This window comes from Coffea arabica, chromosome 3e (genome assembly GCF_036785885.1).
Source record: "Coffea arabica cultivar ET-39 chromosome 3e, Coffea Arabica ET-39 HiFi, whole genome shotgun sequence".
In the NCBI taxonomy this organism is placed as follows: domain Eukaryota; kingdom Viridiplantae; phylum Streptophyta; class Magnoliopsida; order Gentianales; family Rubiaceae; genus Coffea; species Coffea arabica.
This window is the reverse complement of record NC_092315.1, coordinates 14,525,681-14,544,427: the sequence shown is the minus strand read 5'-3', so window position 1 is coordinate 14,544,427 and position 18,747 is coordinate 14,525,681. Positions and strand designations below refer to the sequence as shown.

The window sequence follows — 18,747 nt, the reverse complement described above, 5'->3', positions numbered from 1 at the left end:
AACTCGAGCTCGAACTCGAGCTCAGAATATTAAGCTCGTTAGCTCGCGAACCGACTCGCGAGCTTGAGTATATATATATATATATATTTTTTATTTAATAATAAAATTACGTATATATCCTTAACATTTTATTATTTATTAAGAAAAGAATATTATTTTATTTATTTTTTAAAAAATAAAATAATTATTTTTTATTTTTTTCGAGTTCGAGCTCGACTCGAGCTCGGCTCGATTTGATTCGAGTCGAGCTCGAGCTTGAAAATTGCCGGCTCGTCGAGCTCGAGCTTGGTAAAATTTAGTCGAGACTCGGCTCGATTAGCTCAAAACTCGACTCGACTCGGCTCGGCTCGTTTGCAACCCTAATCTAGATGAAGAAATATACATGCAACAACCAGAAGGTTTTCAAGAGAAAGGAAATGAGCAATTGGTTTGTAAACTTAGAAGATCTATATATGGATTTAAACAGGCCTCCCGACAGTGGTATCTTAAGTTTGCCAATACCATTACGACCTTTGGATTTTAAGAAAATAAGTTTGATGAATGTATATATTTGAAGGTCAGTGAGAGTAAGTTCATATTTTTGATCTTATATGTTGATGACATTTTGCTTGCTACCAACAGTTTAAGTTTGTTGCATGAGACAAAAGAATATCTTTCTAAGAACTTTGAGATGAAGGATATGAATGACGCATCTTTTGTACTTGGCATTGAGATCCATAGAGATAGAATTAAGAGAATTCTTGGTTTATCTCAACAGACATATAGCAATAAAGTTCTTGAAAGATTTCACATGCAAAATTGTTCAGCAACTCCATCCCCAATTGCTAAAGGAGACAAGTTTAGTCAAAGTCAATGTCCTCAGAATGATATTGAGAGACAACAAATGTGTCATGTTCCATATGCCTCTGCCGTTGGTAGTTTAATGTATGCCCAGACTTGCACGCGGCCTGATATTAGTTTTGCGGTCGGAATGCTTGGACGATATCAGAGTAATCCGGGTATGGATCTCTAGAAGGCAGCTAAAAGGGTAATTCAATACCTTCAAGGGACAAAAGGCTTGATGCTTACCTACATGCAGAGTGATCATCTTAAGATTATCGGGTACTTGGATTCAGATTTTATGAGTTGCCTTGATAGTATGAAATCCACTTCTGGGTACATTTCATGCTACCTAGAGGAGCCATATCTTGGAAAAGCGTAAAGCAATCCATAACTGCTTCTTCTATAATGGAAGCAGAATTTATTGCATGTCATGAGGCTACTTCTCAAGCTATCTGGTTGCAAAATTTTATAGAGGGGATTCAAGTCGTGAACTCTATATCTCGACCTATAACACTTTACTGTGATAATTCCGCTGCTGTATTCTTTTCTAAAAACAACAAGTGCTCTAGTAAATCCAAGCATATTGAGTTGAAGTATCATGTTGTTTGTGAAAGAATACAGCAACAGAAGGTGTCCATTGAACATATCTGAACGGATGTGATGCTTGCAGACCCTTTAACGCAAGCTTTGGTGCCGAATAAGTTTAAAGAGCACACTAGTTCTATGGGTCTTGCTGAATTATTGTAAATTGGATTTGTGTAATTTGAAACGCATGATTGTGATACTTATTTCATGTATAAGAAACGAGTTTTTGTGCACATTATACAGAGATATTATACAGGAATTTTTGGACCATTGATGGATCTGACAGTTTTAATCCATCATATCTTCCTTATTCGATTTATCTACATACAGTGATTGAAATTGTGATACATGGAAGGGATTGTATTACAATATTACTTGACCGCCATGTTCCATTCCAATCACTACGTAGGATAAATGTAATTATTTGTGGTGGCCACTCTTTACTTGTTTTTTATGATATTTACGTGATCATTTGTCCAAATGGGAGAATGTTGGAATAATAACTTAATGTGGCCTACATGACCACATAAATGTAATGCTATCTCACATAGGTGAACGGATTGGTTCAAGGTATTATGACCAAAGTCATGTACCTAATTAATAAAGCACAAGATTTAATGACCAAAGTCATGAATCTAGCTGAAGTGATAAATGAACTTATCCTACCATTCATGGAACCTCACATAAATGAATGTACATACTATTAAGGCTATGCATATACATTCTTGAAACAAGTGATTCATGATAAGATTTATCTTATCCAGAAGGAAGAATGAATGAGCCTTATTAATGATCAATGATGAGAAGGGTCACTTATGCATCCATAAATAAGCTCTTGGTCCCTCTCTCCACTCGACAAGTTTTGAAAAGAGATTAGCCCATCATTATATCAAACATAAGAGAGAGCAGGAGAGTGAAGATCAAGAGCTATAGCAGTTGAGGGTCAAATTCTTAACAAGTTCAAGTAGAGACATACTCCATGACACAAGGTACATTTAAATGTTCCTTGTCTCATGATTTTTGAGTTATGGTTAAAGATCCTACTTGAACTAATTATGAAAAATCAACTGGATAAAAAGATTAAAGTAGTGAGCTCTGATAGAGGTGGTGAGTATTATGAAAAATATAATGAAAATGGACAGAATCTTGGACTATTTGCTAGGTTCCTTCAAAAAGTGGAATTATAGCTCAATATACAATTATAGCTTCATTAATGATCAATGATGGGAAGGGTCACTTATACATCTATAAATAGATTCTTGGTCCCTCTCTCCACTTGACAAGTTTTGAAAGAGATTAGCTCATCATTATATCAAACATAAGAGAGAGTAGGAGACGAAAGATTAAGAGCTATAGTAGTTGAGGGTTAAGTTCTTAACAAGTTCAATTAGAGACATACTCAATGGCACAAGGTACGTTTAAATGTTCCTTGTCTCATGTTTTATGAGTTATGGTTAAAGATCCTACTTTCATGTTCACGTTCCAGACTTGTTTGATTTGCCAGCAGGTTAAAATCGAGTATCAGAAACCATCTGACCTATTGCAACCTTTGGAGATACCCAAGTGAAAATGGAAAAATATCACCATGAATTTTGTATCTGAATTACCAAGGACACAAAGAGATCACGACGCCGTTTGGGTAATAGTAGATAGATTGACCAAATCTACTCATTTTCTGCCGATTAGTATGAAGTACTCATTGGAGAAGTTAGCTAAGCTATATTTGGATGAGATTATAAGGTTACATGGGATACCTGTAAGTATTGTATTTGATCGAAACCCTCGATTTGTTTCTCGGTTCTGGTAGAAGATGCAAGAAATGCTAGGATCTAAATTGAGTTTTTGCACTACCACTACAAGAAAATTGGTCATCAGTGACAACTTTTCTCTGTGACGAAAAAAAGTTGTCACAAAAGTGGATCCTTTATTGACGACTTTCTGACTCGTCACAAACCTCTAATGGGAGCCAACTCATTTGTGACGACTTTTTGTGGATCCTTTATTGACGACTTTTTGTGCCAACTAAGTGGATCCTTTATTGACGACTTTTTGTTGTCGTCACTGATCACTAAAAAAAAAGTTATTAGTGACAATATTTTGTAGTGATGACAATAAGTCGTCACAAAATGAGCTTCTTTAGTCGCGACACCTAAAGTTGTCACAATTGCATCAAAGCAACTAAATGTTTAGTGACGACCCGTTATTTTCGTCACAAACTACACTGCAAGAAATATGGTCATTGGTGACAACATTTTCTAGTGACGACAAAAGTCGTCACAAAACGTGGTTGCTTAGTGACGACAAGGAGACCTTGAAAAACGTTGTCACTAAAATGATCTATCTAGTGACAACTTCTAATATCGTCACTGTCACTCTACCGATTCGGATTTAGTGACAAGAATTAATCGTCACTGTTTAAAGTACTTATTTCTAAGTCACTTTCATTAATTCTACTGTGCCACCCTAACTTTTGCGATTTAGCCCCAAATGTTGTAAAAAATTCCATTAATTCCATTATGATACCTTAACTTTTACAATTTAGCCCCATATGTAGTACACCGATTTCTTTAATGCTATTATTACTCCCTAACTTTTGTAATTTAGCCCCATATGTAATTCACCAATTTCATTAATTCTACTATGGCACTCTAACTTTTGCTATTTAACCCCCATATGTAATACACCAATTTTATTATTTCTATTATGGCACCCTAGCTTTTACAATTTAGCCCCTATTTTTTTATTAGGAAATTGCGAATGGTATCTTGATAAACTATGCATAAATATTTTATAATTTTCTCAAACTTAAGTAATAATTTGTTATAAACTCTAAAGATATATCTTTCATTACAATAGTTATAAGGCAGGCAGGTCTTTTTATCAATGAAATAAGAAATTTATGCCAGATTTATCCTTTGTACTACATGCCAAGTAGTATTAGCAAAGGAATAACAAAGTACTACAAAGTAATTAACAAAATAGCCTTCAGGGAGTGTAGTTTATGGGCAAATGAGCATATCTATTCAAAGTACCAACTTTTTATGGGCATTTTACTCTCAAACATATAATTTATGATAAATTTATAAATGTTTGTAAGTAAAATTCAAAAAGTGTTACACTGATTTCTTACAAAACGAAAACTGGCAGGTTATCTTTTCAACATAAATTAAATTTTTTTAAAAAAAGAAATGGCCCATAAAGTACCAACTCTTTGTGGGTTTCCTCCATTACATGAACAAATATTCTGCTCTTTATGGGCATTTCACTCTGAATCATTTAATTTATGTTAAATACATAAATATTTGTAAGTAAAATTCAAAAAGTGTTGCACTAATATTTTTATGAAAGGGAAACTGGTAGGTTTTGTATTTAACATAAATTAAATATGTGAAAGGAAAAAAAAAAGAAATTACCCATAAATCTATGTCTTGCAAATCTATACTAGTAAAATAGTTTCAAACAAAATTAAACATTAAAATAAACATTAAAATAAACTGTAATTTATACACATTAAAATATCTGTAATTTATACACATTTTGCAACTACTACTTTGTGTTTTCTCTGTAATGAATTTTTTAACTATTAAGAACTTAAGTTTTGTCTTGCAAATCTATACTAGTACAATAGTTTTAAACAAAATTAAACATTAAAATAAATGTTTGAAAAAGAACAAAAGTACATTTATCACTTGCAGTAATGTAACAATTTAACAATAATTTGTTATAAATAAAAAAAAAAAATCATACATTTCCTATTTATCTTGATGGCAACATGGTGGAAAATAAATAATTATGATAATCTAAAAATAGAGGTAGTCAATGGTAGAATTTAACAATAAAACTGAATATAAACTATTTTGATTGTTCGATCAACTAATTTGGTTCTCTGGTTTGTTAGACTGCAAGTCATACATAATTGATAACACCATAAAATGAGTACCAAAAAGATTTTGATAAAAGAATGTTTATTTTTTTCAAATCATAAACATATTTCTAACAACATTTTTAGTTTGTAAATTATTTTATTGTATAATAAATTAGAAAAGTCCTATATTAGTTAAAAATGTTAAAAAAATTTTGCCCAAACACACTAAATTGTCATATTCTATTATTTTAATACAACTTGAGAGTAAAAAAAATAAAATTCAAAATAATAAAAAAACTTAATTACATAAAGATGAGAAAAAGAAAAAAGAGAGAGGTAGGAGTAAGGACAAACAAAGTGTGATTTTCTTGCATCTATATAGGAAGAATGTGTGTTATTTATACGTACAAAACAAAGAGCGGCAAACTAAAAAATTCAAGAGGCATGGCGGACAAAGGAATTTTGAGGAAACGACATCGTTTGCTTCACTAGTATGCACTCTATGTCCAAAACACTTAGCCAAAATTTCAGACACTTTTTCCCTTTCTCTTTGTCCTTCTCACTTCCCCGAAGATGAACTCCTCTCTTTCAAGCTCACACTACCAAATCCATCATGAACTGAAGTTTGCCATTGTCATCAATTTAGGCAACTTTATCAAGTTCGCACCACCAACATACCTAATTCAGCTGTTACACTGGCTTGGTGGCAAGAAATAAAAAATTAGGGCTTGAAAATTTGGGTGAAAGCTGGAGTTTAGAGCTTGAAGCTTGGGAAAAATGAGAAGTTAGGGATTGAAGGTATAGTTTGAGGTAATTTCAATATTATGTGTCTGATTTTGCAATGCATGGTATATATTTTTTGTGGGTACGGCTAGTTGCACCTTCTCTGTTTCGTCAGATTTAGTTTTTAGGTTCAATCTTGTTAGTCTCTGATTTAAGCATCAACAAGTTTTGAATCCCTTCTGTTCTGTTCTTATAGATTTGTTGGATTTTCATGAATTGATTCTTTGTTAGTGATTTTTGGCTAGAATGCTGTGAATCTTGATTTGGGTTCTAGCAAAATTTGGTCAAATTCGTCAGGTCTCTTTGGAAGTGCTATTTCTTATAGCTAAGAATAATGAACGAGCTGATCCATTTTGGCTTTTCATAAAATCTGAAATCTGAGTTATTTTTAAGAGGTGAACGCTTCAGTCTTGATTTGGTTTTTTGGTAAAAGTAAGAAAGATTGTTGCTTTTCATCCTTTTGTGGAGTTGGATATAAACGGTTGTTTTAAATGAAAACTTGCAGTTTACTTTTTCTCATCCCATGTGTCTGCTACTTCCAAATGTACTTTTATGATTGCTGCTCCCAAAAGTTATAATTTTCTTTCATTTTTTTTTCTTTTTCGCTGGATCGGTTAAGTAATGGATAAGAAAAGGGTGATGTTCCCCTTGTTTGCCATGGTCATTCTCGTCCAGTTGTGGATTTGTTTTACAGCCCAATTACTCCAGATGGGTTCTTCCTCATCAGTGCGAGCAAGGGTAATTCCTTTTGCCAGAATTATTTAGACATATGAATTTGAACACTAGTTACCGGTATTAGTTGAGCAATCTAGTTTGTTGATACGAATTTTACTAGTTCATCATATTTGTGTGTACGCTTTAGCAGTCTAGTTTCCCCTGCTAGTAATGGTTAGGAGAAATATAATGAATGGATTACTGCTTTGACGTTTGATGGTCCAACTATCCAAGCAAATGAGTATTCAAAAGCATTCCTAGTTAATTGCTACCAGAATTAAAAGAAAGGAAACAGATAGCACCGACCTAATCTCTAGCTTTTCCTTCATATTCACACTTACCCATTCTTGTAAATTGAGCATATCTTGTTCATTTGCAGCTTCCTGAGCTAACAAATTTGTCCGACCATTAGGCTTTTGGGCATTCTGAAAGGATATGTACTTCAGTCTCAATATCCTTGCTCGAATCCTTGGCGAATTGAATTCTTTGGTTTTCTTTTTTTTGTAAAGTTGGGATTTAGGTTGGCTTTAGCAGTAATTGCCATTGCTATGATCTCTTTATCGTTAGGTCCTGTTATTTTCATAACCAAGTCCAGTTTCTCTTTCACTTGCTCAGTATTCATGTCAAAGTCAGCTTATAGGCAGAGTAGGCAGATGTAGCAGGGAGTTCACCATTCCAATTTGAAATTGCAGCTAATTGTAAAAAGTTACAGTAATCTTTCCAGAAAGAACCTTTTTGGCCATCTCTTTTTATTTGTCTATTTATCAAGTCCTTTGTCTTTAGTTGCACCTACACGACTTGTTCTAATTCTCATAACTACCTTTAAGATTTTTTTAATTTAAACCTTTTGGTCCATGATATCACGGTCATTTGTACCAATTCGTACTTGAAACTAGCTACTGTTTCTAGCCATGAAATATACAGCCAGTCTGTTGCTATCATGAGTGTAAGTAACGTTTGAATGACTGTGTAAGCTCCTTTTTGTAATCTCCAGACCCCAAATACTTACTCGCAATCAATTTTCTTGATGTCTGATTACTTTTTTTCACTTGTTGGGGAGGTCTCTTTCTATTACATATTGGGCAGTATATATATCGTAAGCAAGTGTGATTCACTGAGCTACGATATTGAGGTGTGGCATTTTGGCCTCTCAACTTGCTATGGGTTTGTGACCAGTAAAATGAAATGATATTTTTTAGGTCAGGTATGATTATGTGACTTGCCAAGACACTTACCAAGGGCTTCCAAGATTTACTTGTGAACATTTATCTTTGTATCTTTTTTATCATGTTCCTAGTGGTATACCAAGAAACATTTATCCTGGTCATTTAACAATAATGATTTTCTCTTTGGCAACCTTCCAGATCAATATACATTTGTCATTATCTGCTGCAAATCTCTTCTCTCTTCTTGCTCCCTCATTGGTTCTTTCATCTTCCAAGGAGATGCCACGTAGAGAGAGTTAAAGGATAAGTCTCGGAAGATTTCTTCATCAGAGAAGGCCTGTAGTGGTTGGGAAGATGAATACGATGTTTCATCCAAGCAGGTAAACAAATTCCGACCTTGTTACTATAAATTTGTCTTCAAAACAGCTATCATGCTGGTTATCTGTTTTTGTTTTCTTGTTTGCTTAAAGGATTTGGTGATATTGGTATAAGTGATATGACCAGTACATGAAGTAGAACATCAGTTATTTGATAACTATCAGAAGTCCTGTGATTGTTAGATGGTTGTGTGAGTAAGTAATAGATTGGAGTTGCTTCTGATTATCGAATTTGGGATGGACCATAGCTAGCACTAAGAGTACATCTGTGGATCTGTGCTAGGAACCACACTTAGCAACAATCAGTAAATTTCCAAAATTACCTATTTTTTGAGGAACTCCTTATGTATTTTCACAAGTGGATATTTATGCCGTATTGGCTAATTGAGATTACTTCATTGTGACAACCAAAGAGTTTGTGGACAGAACTCAAGTAAAATCACTTCAACTATGGAGCAATGCAAACTCACCCAATATGATCTAACCTTGTCCACTGACAAAAGTACTTGCTGTTCCAGGCCTCGAAGTCAATTACTTTGATAATCAAAAAGTTAGATGTTCTCATAATGTGATTTGAACAAGTTTTTTAATAAAGAAGATATCCAATATCACAATATAATGCTTGTGAATCATTTAAAATGGCATGTAGATGGTATGAAACTCAATTCATTGTCAGTTTCTAGTCCTTATAATCTAAACTTCTTGTTAACTTCTTGTACTTAGATAATACACAACTTTTTAACTGTTTCTTGTACTTAGATAACTTGTGTAAGGTTGTAATAGCATATTTTTTTACTAAAGTCTATTCTAATGCATATAATATTTTATTCTCAATGCAGTCCAGTTTGATATTGATCACGAGGAGATTGTTGGATATGATGATAGAGATGGTTGAAGTCTGACATTGGTGGTGCAATCTTTGCTTTAGTTTAGAAAGCTAGTACTCTATTTTTTGGGAAGGATGCATATTGGCCATTAGTGCTTGAATTGATTATGTGGGTTTTGGGACACAACATTTCTGGTTAACTTCTATTTTGATGAATTCACAAATGTTTATGGCCATATATATGAATTTGTAGCTTCATTCTACATGAATTTTGCCTTTTGTCAAATTGAATGTTCTACTATAATTTGTTGAAATTGCTATGACAATGCTATATTCATAATGGTTAATTTCAACTCTTCAAAACAAAGCTTAGTGACAACCTTCGGAGGCTGTCACTAATGAGAAATTATCTAATGACAAAAAAAAGTTGTCACAAAATAGAAAATAAAAACTTCTTGTCACAACAGAGACTGTCACTAAATCTAAGCTACATTTGTGACGACAATTGTTGTCAGTAAAATAGTTATATACAATGGCTTTCGGTGCTTTTTAGTGACGACCTTAAGTAGACATTTTTTACAAAAGGTCAATTCGTCAATAAAACACTTTCGGATTGTTGTCACTAATGACAACTATTTAGTGACGACATTTCAGGTCGTCACTAAATAGTTGTCATTAGTGACGACAATCTGGAAGTGTTTTATTGACGACTTGATCTTTTGTCAAAAATGCTCTACTTAAAGTCGTCACTAATGACAACTATTTAGTGACGACATTTTAGGTCGTCACTGTTTACTTTTTCCGACGGGGATTTAGTGACGACTTTGTGACGATCAAAAAGTCGTCAATAAAAGGTATTTGTGACGATATTTGTATGTTCTGTGATGACTTTGTGTTGTCACTGATGAACAATTTTCTTGTAGTGGTGAAAGAAAGATATTAGATCCAACTGCGGTACCAAGGATTGAAGAGGCGTGTGAAAAGGTGAAGTTAATACGCCAAATAATTCAGATAGCTCAGAGCTGTCAAAAGAGTTATGTAGATAACCGGAGGAAGGATTTGGAATTTGCGGTTGGAGATCAAGTTTTCCTTAAGATCACTTCTCTAAAAGCAAGTCTGATGGCAAGAAAATGGAAGAAGTTGCAACCAAGATTTGTAGGACCTTATAAGATTCTCCAACGTGTGGGAAACGTGGCCTATAAGTTGGAGCGGCCACCAAGTTTGTCTCGAATTCATAATATTTTTCACGTGTCTATGCTCAAGAAATACCACCCAGATCCCTCTCATGTACTGCAACCGAAAAATATTGAGATCGACGAGGCATTGACTTATGAAAAGAAACCGGTGAACCTTTTGAATCGTAAGGTGAAGGAACTAAGGAATAAGCAAATCCCTCTGGTAAAAGTTTTATGGAGGAATCACGGAGTACAGAAAGCAACTTGGGAAGTAGAAGAGGAGATTCGAAAGAAATATTCAAACCTATTTCCGAATCAAGGTATGAATTTCGTAGACGAAATTCTTTTAAGGGGGAGAAGATGTGAGGACTCATGTTTTTATTCTTAATTTAGACGAAATTCTTTTAAGGGGGAGAAGATGTGAGGACTCATGTTTTTATTCTTAATTTAGTTATTTTTATAATTATTTGCTCTAGTGTTATTTAATTATACTAGTATTGCATGAATGTCCCTTAAATTTAGCTTTATTGCGTGCGTGTCGAAAGTTTTTCTAAAGTCGCGCCGGTACAACTAATTGGAGATTTAAGAATTTAATACTAGACTAGTAAGTATGAGTAATTATTGTGTTAAAGGAATTATCTTGGAGGATTAGTGTATAAGTGTAGCAAACAAGAGAAAAAGTGGTAGTACAAAACCCTATTGAGTTACTATTGAGAGTTGACCTTGTGCACCAACTTAAAGTTACTTTTTTTCAATCTTCCACCACAAGAATCACAACACAAACTCCCTCACTCTCACTCATCCTCTTGGCCAAATCAAGGAAGAAAAGGGGAAGAGAAAAAAATTCCATCTTTGCTCCAAGCTTGCTTGCTCTTCACCATCCAACTCCCTAATCTCTCGAAAATTCACTCTATCTAGAAGAAATGTGCACTCTTATAAAGTTTCTTGGTGACATTTTTGGTGGAAACTCTTGCTACAACTAGAGTTTAGTTGCTTGGAAGGTAACCCCTTCACCTCCTTTAATCTTTCAATTTATACAAAGATTGGTGGTTAGTTTACATGGGTTTGAAACCCTAATCAAGACTCTAGGCTAGTGGACTTGAGGAAGCTTTTATCTTGCTTTATATTCTAAGCTAGCGGTCTTGAGGTGGCCTTTAGGTAGCTGAATTGAGGACCTTTTATTTCATTGTTGTTGTTTGTGTGGTGAGTGATATGATTTTGGCTTGAGAAGATGAGAGGAAGTTGGAAGAAACACTTGATGAGAGCTGGCCGAAATTTCTATTTTGTTGTCTTGCTTGGATTTCTAATTTTTGTTGCTTATTTGGCTGCTAAATTGATTGATATATGTTGTATTATGTGTGTGAAAATTTCCTTTCAAAAATCATTTCAATTGGTTACCGAAAACTAGGGTTTTTGAAAAGGAAGAAATCTGGAAATTTGTTATCAAGCCAGCCGGCTACTGGTACTTTGTCTGAACATAACTCTTTGTACAAAAGTCAAAATTGAGTGTCATTTATGGCATTCGAAACTAGACATTTAGAGTTTTCCAACGGTATAAAATGCCCCTGTTAATTCATTTTGAATAAACCGTAGCGAATCGGCAAAATGGACTGACCTGTTTTGCCTGTCTGTCCGAGAGAAACTGGGAAGCTGCATCATGTGGCTCGATTTTGTCTCACTTGTGAAAAGATTTTGAAAATGATGTATTCTGATGAATTGTAGAATTTTGAATCTAGTTTCTAACGCCATAAACCATTCCCAATTTGGACTTGTGTAGAGTTAGATATGGTCTGATTTCAAAACTATGTTGAAGCTTTGTGACTGGAAATCCTCTGAACAGGTTGCCAAAACCAGTCATCTTTAAACTATTGTATCTTGCTACTCAAAACTCCAAATTTAGTTCTACTTATTGTGTTTGAAACTTGATTTGAAACTCTTGCTGTGTTATAAATTTCAGATGTTGATTCACTTTCTGTGAATTTTTCCGAATTTCCAAACATTGCTGAAAAACCAAGACTGGTTCTGTCCTGTCTTCATGAAACTGTAACTTTGAACTGAAATTCGAATGCTTTCTGGTTGGAATCTTGGAAAAGTGTCTTCTGGAAATTTTAGTACTTTGAATCTAGTTTCCAACGGTATAAAGTTTTCCATTTTTTGACTTACCAAACTCAAGATCTAATTTTCTAAATATGGTCTTGCAAAGCTGAAAATTCCTGATTTCTTAAGAGATGAACTTTTAAGAACTCCCAACTCCCTTTTGATATTGATAGACCGTTTTAAACTTGATTTCATAGATGATACAAGTTTTCCTTGTAACTTTAAATCCTCACTTTTGAATCTCGATTTTCGATGGATTAAAGTTCTCTTGAGGCGTTATCCTAAGTTTAAGCAAATGCATTTTCTTCCTTGAATGATAAGTGATCGTGAGTATATGCGAGTAATGGTGGGTTAATAATACTTCAGGTGCTTAAGAGGGATTCGAAAGGAATTCCGGCGAGGAACATTAAAGGGCTTATTTGCTCACTTACTTTTGAATTGGTGAGTGTCAAGTGCATGAATCGTTGCTAAATACTTGAATTGTTTATTGTTCATTAAGTGATTGGGAATTGTCGAGACGAGTGTGTACTTTATCGCACTCGTTCTCTTTTACGTGAATTGATAATTGAATTGTGTGAAGTGAATTGATAATTGAATTGAGTGAATTGGAAAAATTATAATCGTACATCTGGGGACGCCCAAAACTCATTGGCTAACCTTGCGACTCGAGCCGACATGAGCTTGGTCGAGAAGCCTAGTGAACCATGAGAAAATCATAAGTTTGATCTTTTGGGATCTTGTTTGGCATACTCGAGTAATATCGCCCTCCCAGTGAGTATTTGGTTACGGATCCGAAAGGGTGAAATGAAGGATGGAGGAAGTAAGTGAAGTTTCTACGGACTTGATACCTATCCGGTTGACGGAGTGTCACCATGTAGAGGTATTGGATCGAGTCTTGGCAAAGTAGTGGGAATTTAGCTCATGAGAGCTCCCGTATCCTTATTGATTGTGTTTTATCGTTATTTGTGAATTATCCAAACTTTCTAGCTATATTTCTTTTACAAGTGTAATCGTTACTTAAATTATTTGTTGCATGTTTTTCTTGGTCTCGCTGAGCGTTAGCTCATCCCATTAGTTTGTTTTCCTTAACAGGAGCTAGGATTGGAAAGAATTTTAGGGAAGCCGACTTAATTACCTTTTGATTAGAAATTTGGATGTAATTGACTCGTCGACTTATGGTGGTTGTATTTATGGGGAGATTTGATGTACTTTTGGAAACTTGTGGTGTAAGTTTTGAATATTTATTTAAGGAAGCGACCTTTCTTTGTATATACTTTTATTATTGGTTGTTTACCCCTAAATTTGAATTAGATTCGTATTGAATCCTGGCGAGAGTTAGGCAGGCGTCCCGTCAATACCCTTGGGTTCGCCCTAGGGAGAAATCGGGGCGTCATATTTTCTCGCTAAATCATTGAAATAATGCTCAAAGAGAACTCAAAGGTTGTTTTCGATTCAAGTCGTGACAAGTAATTTCAATTCCAAAAGAAAATATCTTATATACTTTCGGCACAAAAATCAAGTAAAGGTAGATGGTTTCCATTTCTCAAAACTTCTAATCTTATGCCCAAGCTTTAGAATATAAAAGGGCGTTCATATTTTCCAGCTAATGGAGTCAAAATTCATCAAAACTCCACTCATTTTCATAGTACATGTCAAAGCTAAAGGTTCCAAGTTTCGAATATAAAACTAGTGAAATTCTCCAAGAATTACTCTAGTTAAAACGCTCTATTTTTAGAGTTCAAACTCATGGGAATCAAGAGCATAAGATTAGGGTTTGAAATCCATTTCTCAAGTATGAGGTGAGGTGCAATTGTCCAAAAAAGTTAAGCAACCAAGAAACACATTAAGGGAAGTATAATCATTTGGAAACTAAGATTCAAAATGAAGGCCTAATGTTCAAAGAGACCTTATATCCAACCATGAAATTAAACTCAAAATGGACCAACAATCTCAAAGGAAGGTTGAAAGTTCTTAAAAGAGTACTTTGTTTGAAACCAGAAAATTTCCAGTTTGGTGCGACACTACTTGAAAAAATCATATCTCGAGTTGCGTAAGTCCAAATTTTGGAAAATTTATACCGTTGGAAACTAGTCTCAATGTACTAAAACTCTCTAGAAGATACTTTTCTCAGAATCCAATTTGAAATCATTCAAATTGTAGGTCAAAGTCACTGTTCCAGACAAGACAGAGCAAAACAAGCTTGCAAATTCAGTAAACTTTGGAAATTCGGAAAAATTTATAAAAATAGAATCCACTCTTGAAATTTACACAACTAATAGAAATTTAAATCTAGTTTCAAATGCAATAAACGGAATTTAATTCGGACCTTTCTACACCAAGATACAACAGTTCTAAGAAAGCTGATTTTTGGAATCTGTTTCACGGAATTTCCAATTTTGAAGTACTTGACAGGGTTTCAAAATCTGGTCTTAACTAAAATTACACAACTCAAAATTTATCATGGTATATGGCATTGAAAACTAGATTCAAAATTCTAAAATTCACTAGAAGAAATTGTCTTAAAATTCGTTTGGAAAGATAGGTGAAAATGAGTTACAAACTGCTGCTACACTTGTTTTTCGAATGAAAACAGTGAGGAAAATCCGTCATTTTTGCCGGTTCACTACGGCTCATAGGAAATGAATTAGGAGGTGTATTTTATACTGATAGAAAGCCCTCGATGTCTAGTTTCAGATGCCACAAACAGTACCTGATTTGAACTCTCAGACAACAAGTTATGGGCCAAAACATGAACACTGGTCGAGTCTCCTGATCAGAAAATTTTCCAGATTTCTTCCTCACTTTAACCCCACTTTAACTCAACCAATTGTAAAGGTTTTTGGGAGATATTTAACACACATAAACACCATCATACAACAATCATTATAGCACCAAAATAACATCAAATTTTGAAATTAACATGAGAGATTCATCCAGCCAAAATTCGGACAGCAAGCATCCTTCATCTTCTAGTTTTCTTTTCCAACTTTCCAACTAAAACTAAGCCATATCTTCTCAAAATAAGCATCAAACCAGCAAGTAAACATACAAAATTCTCAAGGCCTCTACCTATAAAGCCACCTCAAGTCCTCTACCTAGTGTCAAGGTTCTTGTGAACCCATCAACAACCCAAAGATTAACTAGATATAACCACTAACTACTATAAGTTGAGAGGAAAAGATGAGAGCTTTGGATGATTACCTTGCTTCCAAGAGATGTAGATCAACCACTAGTGTATAAGCTCCTAAACCACCAAAGTTCCTTCCTCCTTCAAGTCACCCTTCAAGCTTGTGTGATGAACCAAGAAAAGGAGCAAGTTTGGAGTGTTTTCTTGGAGCAAAATGGAAGACAAGCTAGCTGAAATTTTGAGGAGAAATGGGTGAAGGGGAAGTCGGCCAAGGGGAGAGGAGGAAGAAAGGGTTTTGGGTGGTAGTTGGTGATTTGATTGAGTGACAAGAAGAATGACATAAAGGTGTTCTTGGTGCCCAAAAGTCAACAATCAATTAGTGAGCAATTAGTGCTCCTAATTGAGATTAATTTAACTCACTCACCTCTAATCCCTCCATTAACTTTTCTTAGTCCACTATTGATCATTCTTAATTCTCCAAGATTATTGTACTCTCGGACCAAATTTGTCTCGAAAAATGTGTAGTCGCTATTTCTTACTAAACGAGCCGGAGAAAAATTAATTTTACTAGCGAAACGTTTTAAAACATAAAATGAGACATTGTTCCATGCAAATGAAATTAAAATGGATGAAATAAATTAATTGGAGAAAATGGATAATTAAATAATTAAATAAGCCAGTAAAATAAAATAAAAGTAAGTAAAAATTCGGGTCCTCACAAATGGGGCTAAGTTATGAGATATGTTACAAGAAGGGAAAAGAAAATGTGGTGGCAGATGCTCTCTCCAGAAAGGGAAGGGAGGAGGCTGAGTGTACAGTGACTACCACAGTGATACCAGAGTGGATGAAGGAGGTAATGGAGAGCTACCAGGGTGATGACTGGGCTCAAGACCTCATCAGAGGAATCCTAGCATCTCCAGGACAGAGCTCAAATTACAGCTACCAGAGCGGAATACTGAGATACAAAGGGAGAGTTGTAGTAGGACAAGGGGGTGAAATAAGGAAGAAACTCATTTCTGCCCTTCATGATTCACAACTAGGAGGGCATTCAGGCATACAGGTCGGTTGGATGAGGGCTAAACAACTATTCCATTGGCCAGGTATGTTCAAGGAAATCAAGACAGCAGTACTGCAGTGTGATACATGCAGGAAATGTAAGGATTAACGTGTTGCTTATCCAGGTCTACTCCAACCCCTCCCTATACCACAATACTCTTGGAGTCACGTCACCATGGATTTTATTGAAAGATTGCCTAAATCAGAAGGGAGAGATACTATCCTGGTTGTGGTAGACAGGTTTACTAAGTATGCTCACTTCATGAGTTTGTCTCACCCTTTTGATGCTCCTAAGGTAGCCAGAGTTTTCCTGGACCATGTCAGTAAGCTACATGGCATACCTCAAAGTATGATCTTAGACAGAGATAAGATCTTTATCAACCAGTTCTGGACTGAGTTATTCACACTACTGGAGGCAGGACTGAACCTGAGCACAGCTTACCACCCTTAGACAGATGGTCAAACTGAAAGGGTAAACCTGGTGTTGGAAATGTAACCTAGGAGGTGGAACTCATGGCTATCCTTAGCTGAGTGGTGGTATAACACTACCTGCCACACTGCTGTACAAATGAGCCCATTCGAGGCTTTGCATGGAACTAAACCCCCCCAGCTAGCCCTTGGTCCCTATATGCAAGCTAAAGTGGCAATAGTGGAAGACTACATGAGAGACAGGAAGAAAATGGATGAACTATTGCAGTATAACCTGAAGGCTGCTTAGGAGAGGATGAAGAAATATGCTGATGAGCACAGGAGTGAAAGGGAGTTCCAAGTAGGAGATTGGGTTTACTTGCGATTACAACCTTACAGACAATCAACTGTGATGATCAGGAACAATACCAAGCTATCTGCTAAGTACTTTGGCCCCTACCTAATAGAAGAGAAGATTGGAAAGGTGGCCTACAGGGTCAGACTGCCTGCTGCATCAAAGATACACCCTGTATTTCATGTATCTTTGCTGAAGAAGAAACTAGGAGACAAGGCAGCCCCTATCCTGCAACTGCCAGACACGGATGAAAGGGGGCAGATTAGAGTAGAGCCAGTGGCATTACTAGGCAGGAGGATGATTAAGAGAAAGAATGCTCCTGTAACTCAATGGCTAATTCAATGGTGGGGAGCTGAACCTGGGAGGATGTTGTGATGATAAGGGAGAAGTTTCCTCAATTCCAATCTTGAGGACAAGATTCTTGCGAGGAGGAGGCATTGTAATGAAGTAAGAGAGCTGGACTGAAGTTGAAGGCACAAGCTAGGAAGCAGGAACGAAGAAGGCGTGAATATCAGAAGCTGAAAGTGTGATCATTGAGTAGGAGGATCACCAAAGGCGTGCTCTCAAAATCACGCCTTTGCTGGGTTTCATCTGTTCTAACAAAAGCCAAGAATCGCGGCAACTTGCAGCTGCAATTGGACACGTGTTTAATTCTTATTGGTTTAGTTAGTAGTTTGTTAGAAATCGATAGCATTATAAGCAGGCCTGTCTGCTTCGTTTTAGTCAGCTTTTTGGATCATTCTTTCCTGATTTGTTTGTAATACTTGGGGTGCAATCCCCGTTTTTTTCCCTCCCAAATTTTCCTTCAGATTCTTTCACCTTCTTTGCTTAATTCATTCTCTCTGATCTTGTAACTTGTCATTAAAGATACATTAATGAAAGTGAGTTCATTACAATCACTGTTCCATTGATTATCTGCTGAGATTTTGTTCCCATTTGAATTTGATTCATTTTAAATTGCTGCAACCCGGGTTTCCGTACCATAGCATTCTGTCTCTTTGTTCTACTGCTTCTAATAATTAGGCAGCAAGAACATAAATATAAAAATGGCCAAGCAGTGGAGAAGAGGTAAATATTGCAAAATCTACACTATGACCCTCTAATTATTGATGTGATTATAAATTATACCCTCAGCTTATACAAAATTTTTAACTTAGGCAGAAAGGCTTGGTATTGGGGACTTAGGTAGTACACACCTGTGTATGGGCTTTAGTTGTAGCATTACCAAGTATTCAAGGTTTTTTGCAGAGAAAAATAGCCATGGAAACTACGACTTGAACATGAGAAGAAAAGCCATGAGGTACCCAAAAAAAAAACCTTTCTTTATCAGGAAACTTTAATACTGTTAAATGCAGAGGTAGAGACAATATAAAATTCAAGTCGCCGCCCCA

At 35.5% G+C, this 18,747-nt stretch overlaps 1 protein-coding gene across 1 annotated transcript; it reads left to right on the top strand.

The window, feature by feature from the left end:
- The first annotated feature begins 17,317 nt into the window (after positions 1-17,317).
- Positions 17,318-17,731, top strand: LOC140038403 (uncharacterized). Its single transcript, XM_072083748.1, has one exon. It carries the CDS (start codon positions 17,318-17,320, stop codon positions 17,729-17,731), a length of 414 nt encoding a protein of 137 aa, XP_071939849.1.
- The last annotated feature ends 1,016 nt before the right edge of the window (positions 17,732-18,747 follow it).